This window comes from Condylostylus longicornis, unplaced genomic scaffold, assembly GCF_029603195.1.
Source record: "Condylostylus longicornis isolate FDR11 unplaced genomic scaffold, ASM2960319v2 ptg000135l, whole genome shotgun sequence".
NCBI classification, from domain to species: Eukaryota; Metazoa; Arthropoda; class Insecta; order Diptera; family Dolichopodidae; genus Condylostylus; species Condylostylus longicornis.
This window is the reverse complement of record NW_026578103.1, coordinates 9,600,185-9,613,335: the sequence shown is the minus strand read 5'-3', so window position 1 is coordinate 9,613,335 and position 13,151 is coordinate 9,600,185. Positions and strand designations below refer to the sequence as shown.

The following is a 13,151-nucleotide window of genomic DNA, read 5'->3' as shown; positions in this document are numbered from 1 at the left end:
AATATTCATTTATCAATAAGAAAGTATTGAAACCAGAGTGACGGTTTTGCGGGGGCTTGTCACACATAATAATCATAAAAAACAAAATTCCTAAATTTTATAATTATTTACCTATAAATCTGTTTCCCAATGTTTTACTATTGGCTAAGCGTGTTTTAGCCCTGTTCGGAATCACATATTTGTGTGAGCAATATTACTTTTTATATTGATACGAAAAATCAAAATTTGTGTATAATTTAGTAGTTTGAGTTTTTTTTGTTGTGCGGGCTGAAGCATTGTGCGGAAAACCTAAAATAGCCTAAATAGTGATGATGATAAGTTTAACTTGCCTGATATACATTTGTATATAATTATTAAAAATTATTCACGTTATTATGAATAAAGCTTCAAAGAGAAATTAATTTAATTTAATGATGTATGACAATGTGACGTTTTGATTTAACAAAATTTAACTGTAGATACCGTTAATTTTATTTGAGACATGAGATATACTTCAGAAATTTTATAATGTAAAAGTAAAGTTACATTATACTTACGCATTCTCTGATTATATTTTAATTAGCTTTAGTTCTATCAAAGAGATCAGTTTCAGCTCTCATATCATAATTGCCACATATTCATTCAGCCAGTATACATTCAAGGAAATGTTGTGTAAATAAGGGCTATAACGTACAAGATCTGTCTTTATTATAGCTTTTCCAAATAGTAATGTAGATGAATAAATCAATCGATATTATTGATATATTGTTTTAAATTATTAAATTTTCTAATATTCTAATATAATAAGGTCTGTTTTTAATATTTTAAATCAACATAAAGTAAACATTTTTGTAAAAGAAAAAAAATATTATTTCTATAAGAATAAATTTGTTTTTAAAACACATTTTTAATATTTTTAATAATTTTGTATTTTTTTGTTTCAGATGGGGGACGTTGATCCAGAAACCCTCCTTGAATGGCTTTCAATGGGCCAAGGAGATGAACGTGATATGCAATTAATAGCATTAGAGCAACTTTGTATGTTGCTATTGATGTCTGATAATGTAGATAGATGCTTTGAAAGGTAATTATTTTATATTTCTGTGAATATTCTGTGAATATCATTTATAATTACGTTTTTCATAAATTTTAGCTGTCCACCCAGAACATTTTTACCAGCATTATGCAAAATATTTTTAGATGAGTTGGCACCAGAAAATGTTTTAGAAGTAACAGCACGTGCCATTACATATTATTTAGATGTATCAGCTGAATGTACAAGACGTATATTAGCTATTGATGGAGCTATAAAAGCAATATGTAATCGTTTAGTTGTTGCTGATTTATCTAGTCGTACAAGTCGTGATTTAGCTGAACAATGTATTAAAGTATTAGAATTAATATGTACACGTGAAGCTGGAGCTGTTTTTGAAGGTGGTGGTTTAAATTGTGTATTAACATTTATTAGAGATTGTGGTTCACAAGTACATAAAGATACTTTGCATTCAGCTATGGCTGTTGTTTCACGTTTATGCACAAAAGTTGAACCAAACAGCCCTTGTATACAAAATTGTGTTGAAAGTTTAAGCACATTATTACAACATGAAGATCCAATGGTAGCTGATGGAGCTTTAAAATGCTTTGCATCGGTTGCTGATCGTTTTACTAGAAAAGGTGTTGATCCAGCTCCATTAGCTGAATATGGATTAGTAAATGAATTATTAAAAAGATTAAGTAATGCAGCTGGAAATCAACAGCAAACATCTAGTTCAACTTCATCAAGTCATAATGACAGCTTAAATACAAGTAAAACTCAAGCTACAGATGCTAGCCGTTCCTCCCAATCAATTTCAACTACAATATCATTGTTATCAACACTATGTCGGGGATCTCAAACCATAACTCACGATTTATTGCGCTCAAATTTGCCAGAATCAATGGAAAGAGCCTTTAAAGGTAAATTTGAAAAAATTATGCAACTACTACTTTAATTATAATATAAGTACATAATTAAATCATATATATCTATTTAACAGGTGATGAACGTTGTATATTAGATTGTATGCGTTTAGCTGATTTACTTATATTGTTCCTCTTTGAGGGAAGACAAGCACTGAGTAGAGTAATGATAAATTCACAGGGTCAGTTAACCCCAAGAGTTCGTCGAAATGATTCAAGTGCAGAAAGAACCCATAGACAATTAATTGATTGCATTCGTAGTAAGGACACTGAAGCCTTGACTGAGGCAATTGAAAGTGGTGGAATTGATGTCAATTGCATGGATGATGTTGGTCAAACTTTATTAAATTGGGCATCAGCTTTTGGTACATTAGAAATGGTTGAATATTTGTGTGAAAAAGGTGCTGATGTTAATAAAGGACAAAGAAGTTCTTCATTACATTATGCTGCTTGTTTTGGCCGGCCAGGAATTGCTAAAGTTTTACTTAAACATGGTGCATATCCTGATTTACGAGATGAAGACGGCAAAACGCCATTAGATAAAGCTAGAGAACGAATTGACGAAGGTCACAGAGAAGTCGCCGCAATTTTGCAATCACCTGGTGAATGGATGTCTGCTGGACGTAATGATTTAAAATCAGGCGAAGTAGATGATACATCAAATGAGCCACGTGGAGATCCAGAAATGGCACCAATTTACTTAAAATTTTTTCTTCCAGTATTTTGTAAAACCTTTCAAGGGACGATGCTAAGTAGTGTACGTCGTGCTAGCCTTGGGCTTATTAAAAAATTAGTGCAGTATGCTCAACCAACAATTTTAAAATCTTTATGCAGTGAATCAAAAGAGCAAAAATTTATTGGCAATATAAATGGGAATGAAATTAGTTTAGCAACATTGCTAGTTGAAGTAGTAGCAAGTGTTTTAGACAACGAGGTAATTTTTTTTTCTTTTCATTTTAAGCCCAATTCCACCCTTAGTTTATTACGTAGAAATTTTAATTTTATTTTTACTAAAGTTATTGACAAATTTTTGGTATTTTAATTGGTATTTTAATTTAAATGCAAAATTTTAAATCTTATTTAAAAAAAAAATTTTTGTAAAAGTTAATTCAAAAATTATAAGATCATATTTTGTGTTTTCTATAAATAGATTAGTTATAGTTGGCCTTCGTTTAATTCTTCAGATTCTACAGCTAATAATAATGGTGCTACGTATAATAGGCCTATTGGTCCTGTTATAAATATGCAATCAATTAATATTTCTCGAAATAACAATTCTACTACTATAAATAATAACAATAATACAAATACTACTAGCATCTCTGTTACTGCCACAGCTGATATAGATTCAAATTCAACTACATCGACTACTACTACCGCATTACGCCAAACAAAGAAAGCAATTCCACTTCCTCCACCTCCGCCACCGCCAATACACATTACTACAACTTTGGTCACATCTTCAACAGCTATTGATGTTCCCATAAATAATAATAATGCAAATAATAATAATTATAACAATAATAATAATAATAATAAAAATTATAAAGATAATGAAAATAATAGCAATAACATAAATAGTAATTCCTCACAAAGTTGTAATAACAATAGCAATATAAATAACAATAGCAATGACAATTGTACAGCAAGTACAAGTAACGCTACTACTACCATTACAGCTGCAAAACCAAAATGTGGAGCTCTTATACAATCAATTAAACAACAGCGTGTTCAGAATACCCAGCGATATATTATACCGCCACCACCCAAATTAAATAAGATTTCGGTTGGTGTGAAAAGAAAAATTTTTTTTTTGTAATATTTTTAATTCTATTAATTTATTTTTGTTTTTTTTTATCTGTTTAACCAAAAGTGTTCTGTTGTTATGTCTTGTTATGGTTTTATTTTTCTTGTATTTTTATCTTTTATACTAAATATTTGAAAAATGCAGTCTCTATTTCTTATGTAAAAGAATATCTTGCGTAATTACAACATGCTTTTATGTTTAAGTTACAATTTTATTTAAATATGTAAATTCAATAACATAAACTAGAAGAGATTATTTCAAGCATTTTTTTTATTTTACTTTATTTTTTGATGTCCCGTTTTTGACGTACTCTCCCAGTTTTAGTATGTAGAAAGATTTTTTTAGATTTAAATTCGTCTAGCTCTTTGTTTTTATAAAGCCATTTTTATTTAAAATGTTTGTCGTTTTACATTTTATTGTTTTTATTTTTTTTGTCTCAACATAAATCAATGCTAAATTAAAATGTGTATTAAATGTGGGTTCTGAATGCGCTTCGTTCATTTCTGCTTTTAAGTATAATAAAAAAATTAACAAACACTTTGTAATCTATTCCTCAATATTTTCAATGAAATATTAATCTTTAATATTTGTGATTAATTCTTATTTGAAATGCATTTACTTTTTGGCTTGCTAACATATTTATATTAAATATCAGCTTCCATTTAACTTCATCGTTTCCTGTCCAATTCTCAGTGTACATAGATACATAAAATACCTAGTCGTCACTGCTAAAACTTATAAGATATAAAAAATTACACCGTGTAGACATATTTGTAAAAAAAATCCAGCGTGTCATTCAACACTTCAACAGGTCATGTCGTTCAATACTCAACCGTTTCAATATATTTGTTTTATACATGTGTATAATGTAATTTATAAAAACAATATCATTAGATACTTAAAAAACGAAAACGCTGGTCACCTCATTTCTGTTTGCACGGCAACATTTGTTTTTTATAGAAAATAACAAGAAATAAGGTAAAAAATTATTTTAAACATATTAATTACATATAAACAAAAATTATTTATAATAAATAATTTTTTTAATGCTCGTTATAATATGATAAATATATTTCAAATGTTGTTAATATTAATCAATAAAATCTTTATTAATTCAGTTGAAATTATTTTTTAAGTAAACTGTTTTTAAAGTAAAAATATTTTTTTTAAAAAATCAAATTTTTGTCAATAATTTTTACTTTATAATTTTATTTTAACTAATTTACATGTAGCTAACTTTCGATTTACATCAGTTTCAGCTGAAACAGCTTGAAAAGTAAATATGAACAAATAATTTTATTTTTCGATATATGTATGTATGAATCAAATCAAAATTTTTTTTTATCGTTATATAAACGAAGCTCTTGCAAAATTCTTGAATTGAATTTCAGTTAAAAATATGAATTTTGCAAATTAAAATATGTACATATTTCAATTTTCTAAATTAAATTAAAAAATATTGTTATTCATTAATGATCTCAATGTTATTCATTGAGACTTTAATGAATTTCCGAACTATAAATTATTTACAACTTATTGTGTAAATCGAAAGCAGCTATACTTACAAGATTAAAATAAATTAATACATACATATTAGCATATTTAATTTCGAAAAACAGAAACTGAAATACATATTGTCTATAATAAATCATATAATTTTAATTATTGTCTTTCATTTTGCAAAAAAAAAGAAATTAAATAGCGCAAAATTGTTAAAATAACAACAAACTACTCGAATTTCATAATTCAAATTCATTATTTAATTTAAAAAAATTAATAAATTTTATGAATATCTATTTGAAAATAAGTTTTTTTGTAAAGTTATATTTTTATCACTAAGAAATTATTAATTTGCTATGCAAAAGACATATGCAATGTATATAAGATTTATTATGTATTTCATTTTGACCGTCTTTTTCGAATCCATATTTAATAATTCGTTTACTAAATTAATCCGTCAATGCAAGAAACTTGTTTCGATTTAAAACGAATATACTTCGTTTGGGGAAAAAAACAATTACGTACTCTTTTTTTTATCGAAATAAATTTCAAAGCAAAATTGAATTAAATAGAAATACATATATCCATATGTCTATATACTCGTATATTTAAATAATATACCAATAAAAATAACATACAAAATATTTTAAGCATGTCAAACTCATACTTAATTTTCTAAGTAATATAAAATATTAATTTAAATAATATATTATTGAATTTAAATCGTAAAGTATGCTTAAAATATAACATTATTTTTTGTAATATAAATAAATGTTAAACAATACAAATTTTTCATTTTCTTTCTTGTTTTTTTTTTTAACATATGTATTTTAAGGATGATGAAGATGGTCATTTAGTTGTTTTAACAATAATAGAAGAATTAATGTCAAAAACACAAGATGAATTTTTAGATCAATTTGCAAGACTTGGAGTTTTTTCAAAAGTTCAAGCTTTAATGGGTGATGATACAAATGATAAACATGTAACAAATGGAACCGCAATAAATGATAGTTCATTAAAAAATCAAATTCAACAATCCAATTCAATTACAAATCAAGTTGAATCCACTAATATTAATGATGAAGATATTGCTGGTCCATCAACAAAATCCGTTTTACCGACAACTAGTTCTCAATTAACATGCCCAGGGATTAAAAATAAAGGTAGATATTTTGTTAGATAAAATATGTTTATTTTATACATATAAAAATGTATTTAATTTATTCATTAGAAAAATTGACTGAAACAAGATACCTTGTAGCATTTTTAAAATTTGTAAAAGATAGTGCAAGTCATTTGATTTTAGATTTTGAAAATTTTTACAAATAATATTTTATATATTACCAGATAATACTTATTAGCTTATATTTTTATTCTCAAAACACCTTATGATATATATTTGAATATTAAAATTAAATATTACATTTTCTTTTTTGTAGGAAGTGATGATGCTACACCTATTGAAGATGCAAAAGAAATTTTACCTGGTAAAGCATATCACTGGCGAGAATGGAGCATTTGCCGTGGTCGTGATTGCTTATATGTATGGTCAGATTCAGCTGCACTCGAATTATCAAATGGTTCAAACGGTTGGTTTAGATTTATATTGGATGGAAAATTAGCAACAATGTATTCAAGTGGAAGTCCAGAAAATGGTAACGATAGCTCAGGTAAGTTTATCAATTTCAAATTATAGTATACATATAATATATATAGTTAAACAGTAAAAATAAATAGAATAATTTCTGTATTTTGAATTTTTTTTTTAAATTCTTATTTTGGATTCTTTAATTTTTTTCTGTAATATTATGAATTGTTATATTTTTATTAGTACGGACATATTATATTTTTATTTTTATTTTGGTTATTTGGTATGATATTACACATAATATAACATTATAATCAAGAATACTCATTAGCCTATTATTAGTAAAATATGCAAAATTTATTTAAATAGATTAAAATTTTTTTAATTATATATTAATTTGCATATCTTCTTCCTTTATTATATTTTATGTGTATATCAAAATATATATATCTGTATTTATGCGTATATATTGTTTGGTTTATCTCTTTCCTACACAATGGAAAATTGCTTTTAAAAATTAAATCATGTAGGTAAAAAATGATTATTTTTTTTGTATTTTAGCTAATTTATTTTATTTTGATTAAAGTTTTGATTGCATTTTAATATAAAATTTTGTTTTAATCACCCAAATTTAATTTTTGTATATAAAATATTCATACTTATTGTAAATTGATTATTTATTACATAAAATATGGTACATACAATGTTTTTAATCTGAAAAATTATATTATTTGTTCATATAATTACACGCAATATACAGTTGTAGATTTTATTTTTTATTGAACTTTGGCTTACATAACTTTAAATATTGTTTATTTCTTTAATATATAACAGACATTAAAAGAAAAGAGTTCATAATTTTCACATGAATTACTAAGATATAATATTCACTGGGTTGTTAGCATTACAAACATTGATATACATAGTATATGAACTTATGGACGAACACAACGCTCTTTTCATTTTACTTTTCTATATTCCTCATAATTTTTTTATTAATTATCAATTATCGTATAATCAAAATTATAATTTTCTTATAAATAAGTTCATATTTTTTATATTCGAAATCAAAGAAAAGAATAATCACTCATATCCGTTAGACGCATCACTTGAGGTGATAAGTTATTATTTAAAAGTCATAAGGTTTTCATAGAATTTCAAATTTCGAAATTGATTTTATTAAAATTATAAAATTTTTAAACAATATCTCACCAAGTAATGCGTCTTAGAAAATGTCGGTGTATATATTGAATTATTTTTTAAGTTTCATTTCTTTACATTTATCTTAATTGAAATAAGTTACTTAAGAAAAATTCCTCCCAATTTTAAATAAGATTGGAATCACATAAATTTACACATTATCTATATGCACCTAAAACATAGAAAATCATTCTTGAATGCTTTCATATGTAATCTTGAAAAATTTTAAAATCAAATTTTGATTATTTTTAATTTCTGTGATTTTAATTTTTTAATTTTTTTTAAAAATAATACATAACTTAATTAGAAAAAGAATATAGTTAAAAAATTGATATTTCATATTTTAAAACAAACCACATTATTTGTGTGTTTCTCTCTTTTATTTTTTGTTTATTTTTTTTTTTTTTTTTTTACCTTTACGAATTTTTTTGTAGGAAAGGGACGTGGCATGGATTCTGTTTCTAGTGAAGGTGAGAGTTTTGTTTTAATTTTTTTTTTTATTTTCAGTTTTCTTTTATTTAGTTTTAAGTTTTATTTTCCAGTTAAGGTTTCATTTAATGCTTTATCATAGATATTTTCGATTAGCTATTGACAAACAGAAAAATGGGTTTCATATTAAAATAATTTCTTTCTTTTGCATGGGCTTTAAAATTTGAATGTATCAATTACTAATTGATAATTTTCTTTAGCAATAACATTATGAGCTATTAAATTTAAACATAGTTTTTACAAAAAAAAAAAATTATATAAATTTTTAATAATTATATGCAGAGAAAAAGATAACATTGTAATATTAAAAAACAACAATCAATTTAAAGTTTTATTAACAAGAAACATAGTTTTTCTACCATATTTACTTATTTTTTGTATATAAATTATTTATAAGACTAATAAATAATATATTGGTTCGAATGAAAATTTCATCATTAAAAGATTTTAAATTTTTAATGAGATTCCAATTGTTCTTCACAATAGAATATTTCAAAATATATTTGAAAATTAGAATCATATTACTTTGAATTTCGGGGTTACTCTCAACTTTGAATCAAATATTTAAATTAAAGTTGCTATTTTTTAGTAGAATTATACACTGTAGATAACAATAATTATTTTCTCGTTTTTTACCTTAAATATACATATATTACAAAATTGGATAAAAATGTAAGTTCTGACTACATTATTAAAATATTTAAGAGAATACCAAATAAGCTAACTTTATTTTTGATCTTCCAAACAAAAAGTTTGTGATAATGATATTTTCAATAATAATTCCTGATGACAGTTTAATATTTTGCATAATACGTTCAACAATTATGAATCATGAACTTCTTTAATCTTAATTTAATTTTATATCCCTTATTATAAAATTGAAATATTTACTTAATTAAAATTTTTATTAATCTGTCCAACTAATTCTAAATATTTTAATTATACAGATTTCAGTTTTAGTAGGTTAACTCAATTTTTTTTTGGTATAATTTCAAAAATAATTTTTATATATTCGTGCATGTTCTTTATGTATGTATTTCATTACATCCTTCTTTAATACTCCTCTATAATATTATGTAAGGAAATATATATTAATAATATTATATATCTACATTTATAATTTTTCTAATCGTATTCTTAATTTTATGATTATACTATTTATATTGTCTTAAAATTTTTAGCTCTAAATTTTAATAAAAAAAAAATATACAATTAAAAAACTTAGACATATTTAGTAACATACTAAAAAAACTTAAATTTTTTTTAGGTTTTTAAAGTATTTGCCCAATCTTATTATATTTTTTTTGTAAAATTTAATAGTTTTATTAAAGACCAAAACAAAAAAAAATTACTTTTCTATATATTGTATTTTATTATAGAAAATCGAGGTGAATTTCTTGAAAAACTTCAGAGAGCTCGTTCAGCAGTAAGACCTGGTACATCATCCCAACCAATATTATCTATAGTTAGCCAAACACATCGACTTGTAGTTGGAAATTGGGTATTACAATCACAAAATGAAAACCAATTACATGTACATAATACTGAAGGACATCAAGTTACAATTTTACAAGATGATTTACCTGGTTTCATATTTGAAAGTAATCGCGGTACTAAACATACTTTTACGGCTGAAACAACTTTAGGACCAGATTTCGCATCCGGTTGGTCAGCATCAAGTAAAAAGAAAAAAATTAAAAATAAAACAGAAGTTCAAAAGAACCAAGTTAAACATTTGGCTAGAGATTTATATAATAGGTATTTCAAAGCAGCTCAAGCTGTACCCAGGGGTGCTGTAGCTAAGTTGGCAACTATAGTTAAACAAATAGAAAATTCTTTAGAGGATCAACATAATTTAGCCGTAATGAATAGTATAGGCATCAGTGGACATCATCGTATTAATGGAAACAATATTGGAGGAAATAGCAATAATAATAGCTCAATGGCATCATCAGTAGAAAATTGGCAAGATAAATTACGTAATTCTCTTTATGATTTATCAAATCTTTTACATGAAGATGGTGTTGTTAGTGCATATGAAATGCATAGTTCTGGTTTAGTTCAAGCTTTAGTTACAGTTTTATCAAAAAATTATTGGGATAATGGCTTATCAAGAAGTAAAATTAATAAATTGCAAAAACAAAGAATTGCGATATTTAAACAATGTATTTTGAGTAATAAAAGTGATTTGAAAAATACGGCTGGTATATTAGTACAAAAACTAGTATCGGTATTAGAGAGTACAGAAAAATTACCAATTCATATGTATGAAGCCCCCGGATCTGGATACGGCTTACAAGTTTTAACGAAAAGATTACGATTTAGGTTAGAAAGAGCTGCTTGTGAAACAACTTTATTTGATCGTACTGGTCGCACTCTGAAAATGGAACCATTAGCAACAGTTGGTCAGTTAGCAAAGTACTTGTTAAAAATGGTTGCTAAACAATGGTGAGTTACAAATCTTCATGAAAAATTTTTAATTGATTACTCAAAATTAGAACTATTGCACAATTTTTTAATTTTTTTTTTTTCAACTTTAAGGTACGATATGGATCGCTCTAGCTTTTTATATTTAAAAAAGCTGAAAGATGCAAAATCTGCTACTATATTCAAACATCAATATGATTTCGATGAAAACGGCCTACTGTATTTCATTGGTACTAATGGAAAAACTACCGAATGGGTTAACCCTGGCCAGTATGGTTTAGTTTTAGTAACAAGCTCTGAAGGTAAGCAATTACCTTATGGAAAATTGGAAGATATCCTATCCCGTGATAGTGTTAGTGTTAATTGTCACACAAAAGATAATAAAAAAGCGTGGTTTTCAATCGATTTGGGTTTGTATTTAATACCTTCATCCTATACTCTTAGACACGCACGTGGCTATGGGCGAAGTGCTTTAAGGAATTGGTTATTACAAGGCTCTAAAGATGGAATAACATGGACTACATTGGTGACACACTCTGATGATAAAAGTTTAGGTGAACCAGGCAGTACAAGTACTTGGCCTGTTGTTTGTTCCCCTGATGAAACTCAAGGTTTCCGTCATATTCGTGTGCAACAAAATGGTCGAAACGCTTCTGGACAAACGCATTATTTAAGCTTAAGTGGGTTTGAAATATATGGACGCGTAACAAGCGTTTGCGAGGAGATGGGTAAAGGTGCAAAAGAAGCTGAAGCTAAAATTCGAAGGGAACGCCGGCAAATTCGAGCTCAACTTAAACATATAACTACAGGAGCTCGAGTTGTCCGCGGTGTTGATTGGCGTTGGGAAGATCAAGACGGTGGTGGCGGTGAAGGGACTGTAACTGGAGAAATTCATAATGGTTGGATTGATGTCAAATGGGATCATGGTGTGCGAAACTCTTATCGAATGGGCGCAGAAGGAAAATATGATTTAAAATTAGCAAATTGTGATAATTTATCGGTATTAGAAGGTGGAACTGCAGCTATAGTACCATTAGCAACTGGAGCAACAGCAAATAATAGCAACATTAAGAAATATGACGGAAAAGGTGGAAATGTATTAACGAGTAGAAAATCAATTTCAACTCCATCCTTGCCAGAAGCAACAGAAATGAATCGAAACACTGTTTCCGCTCAACCATCCGAGCAAACTGCTTCCGCCGACAATTTGGCATGGAAACAAGCTGCGGAAGCTATTGCTGAACATTTTTCAGCTGCTAAATCGGATCTTGTGGGGGCGTTACCCATTGGAAATTTGGGAACTAAAGACTCGCAGTCAATTAATAGCAGCGGTCATCACGATCTAAGTTTAGGCTCAGCAACCGCATCCCTTGCAGGCGCTATGTTATCTTTACAAAGAGAACGTGAGAATCACACAGACTTATCCTCAATCAATAATTCAATGCAAGCAATCAACAGTACTTCAACTATTTCTGATCTCGCAACTATAACTGAAAATTTAGCTTTAACCGACGATAATTGTTTAAATAATTCTACAATTAAATTGAATTCTGGCGGCGGAAGTAATAATGTTTTACATCAATCAATATTAAACTCTGGAAACAACACTAATTCCAACTGCAATCATTCTTCAGGAATAAATCATTTAATGCGTCAACTAAGTTATCCTGAAGATAACAAATCCTCAAATATAGAAGCTAATAATAAAATGAATGCTAGTAATTCAGTTAACAGTATAAGTAAATCCTTGTTAGTAAATTTACGTTCAACTAGTGCATCAGCTGCATCTACTCGTAATAGTGGTAGTGGCGGGAGTGGTGGTAATGGTAGTAGTAACAGTGTTGTTTCACAGTTTTCAACAGAGGCTATGGAGGTTATCGACAAAATGCGCGAAGGAGTCGACATGATTCGGAATAACACAAATAATATTTTATCTTCCGATATCTTATCAATACCATCAGGGGTAAAAATTTCCTTACCAAATCCAATATCAAATGTTAGTAATGCTGGGGCAACTGCTAAACAACAACAACATGGAAACGACGATAATGTCTTACATTATAAGAAGCGTTATAACGATAAACACATGGATGAATGTTCACCTTCCAACAAAGACTCTCTCAATAAAAATAACAGTGACACTTTCAATTTCATTTCACAATCTACAACAGAAAATGCAAATATTCAACAGAACCAAACGGT

The 13,151-nt window shown here is 27.1% G+C and overlaps 1 protein-coding gene across 5 annotated transcripts in view; it reads left to right on the top strand.

Moving 5' to 3' along the window:
* Nucleotides 1–13,151, top strand: part of LOC129615448 (E3 ubiquitin-protein ligase Ufd4) — a 72,375-nt gene that overhangs the window by 54,806 nt on the left and 4,418 nt on the right. For 2 of the 5 annotated variants that reach the window (XM_055530663.1, XM_055530662.1), the window contains exons 3-11: nt 924–1,063; nt 1,133–1,935; nt 2,016–2,872; nt 3,089–3,724; nt 6,081–6,408; nt 6,685–6,915; nt 8,468–8,503; nt 9,902–10,970; nt 11,064–13,149. In XM_055530663.1, coding sequence (XP_055386638.1) covers nt 924–1,063; nt 1,133–1,935; nt 2,016–2,872; nt 3,089–3,724; nt 6,081–6,408; nt 6,685–6,915; nt 8,468–8,503; nt 9,902–10,970; nt 11,064–13,149 — 6,186 coding nt within the window. The remainder of the gene's footprint in view (nt 1–923; nt 1,064–1,132; nt 1,936–2,015; nt 2,873–3,088; nt 3,725–6,080; nt 6,409–6,684; nt 6,916–8,467; nt 8,504–9,901; nt 10,971–11,063; nt 13,150–13,151) is intronic. The other 3 variants (XM_055530664.1, XM_055530665.1, XM_055530666.1) reach the window with 3 other exon arrangements.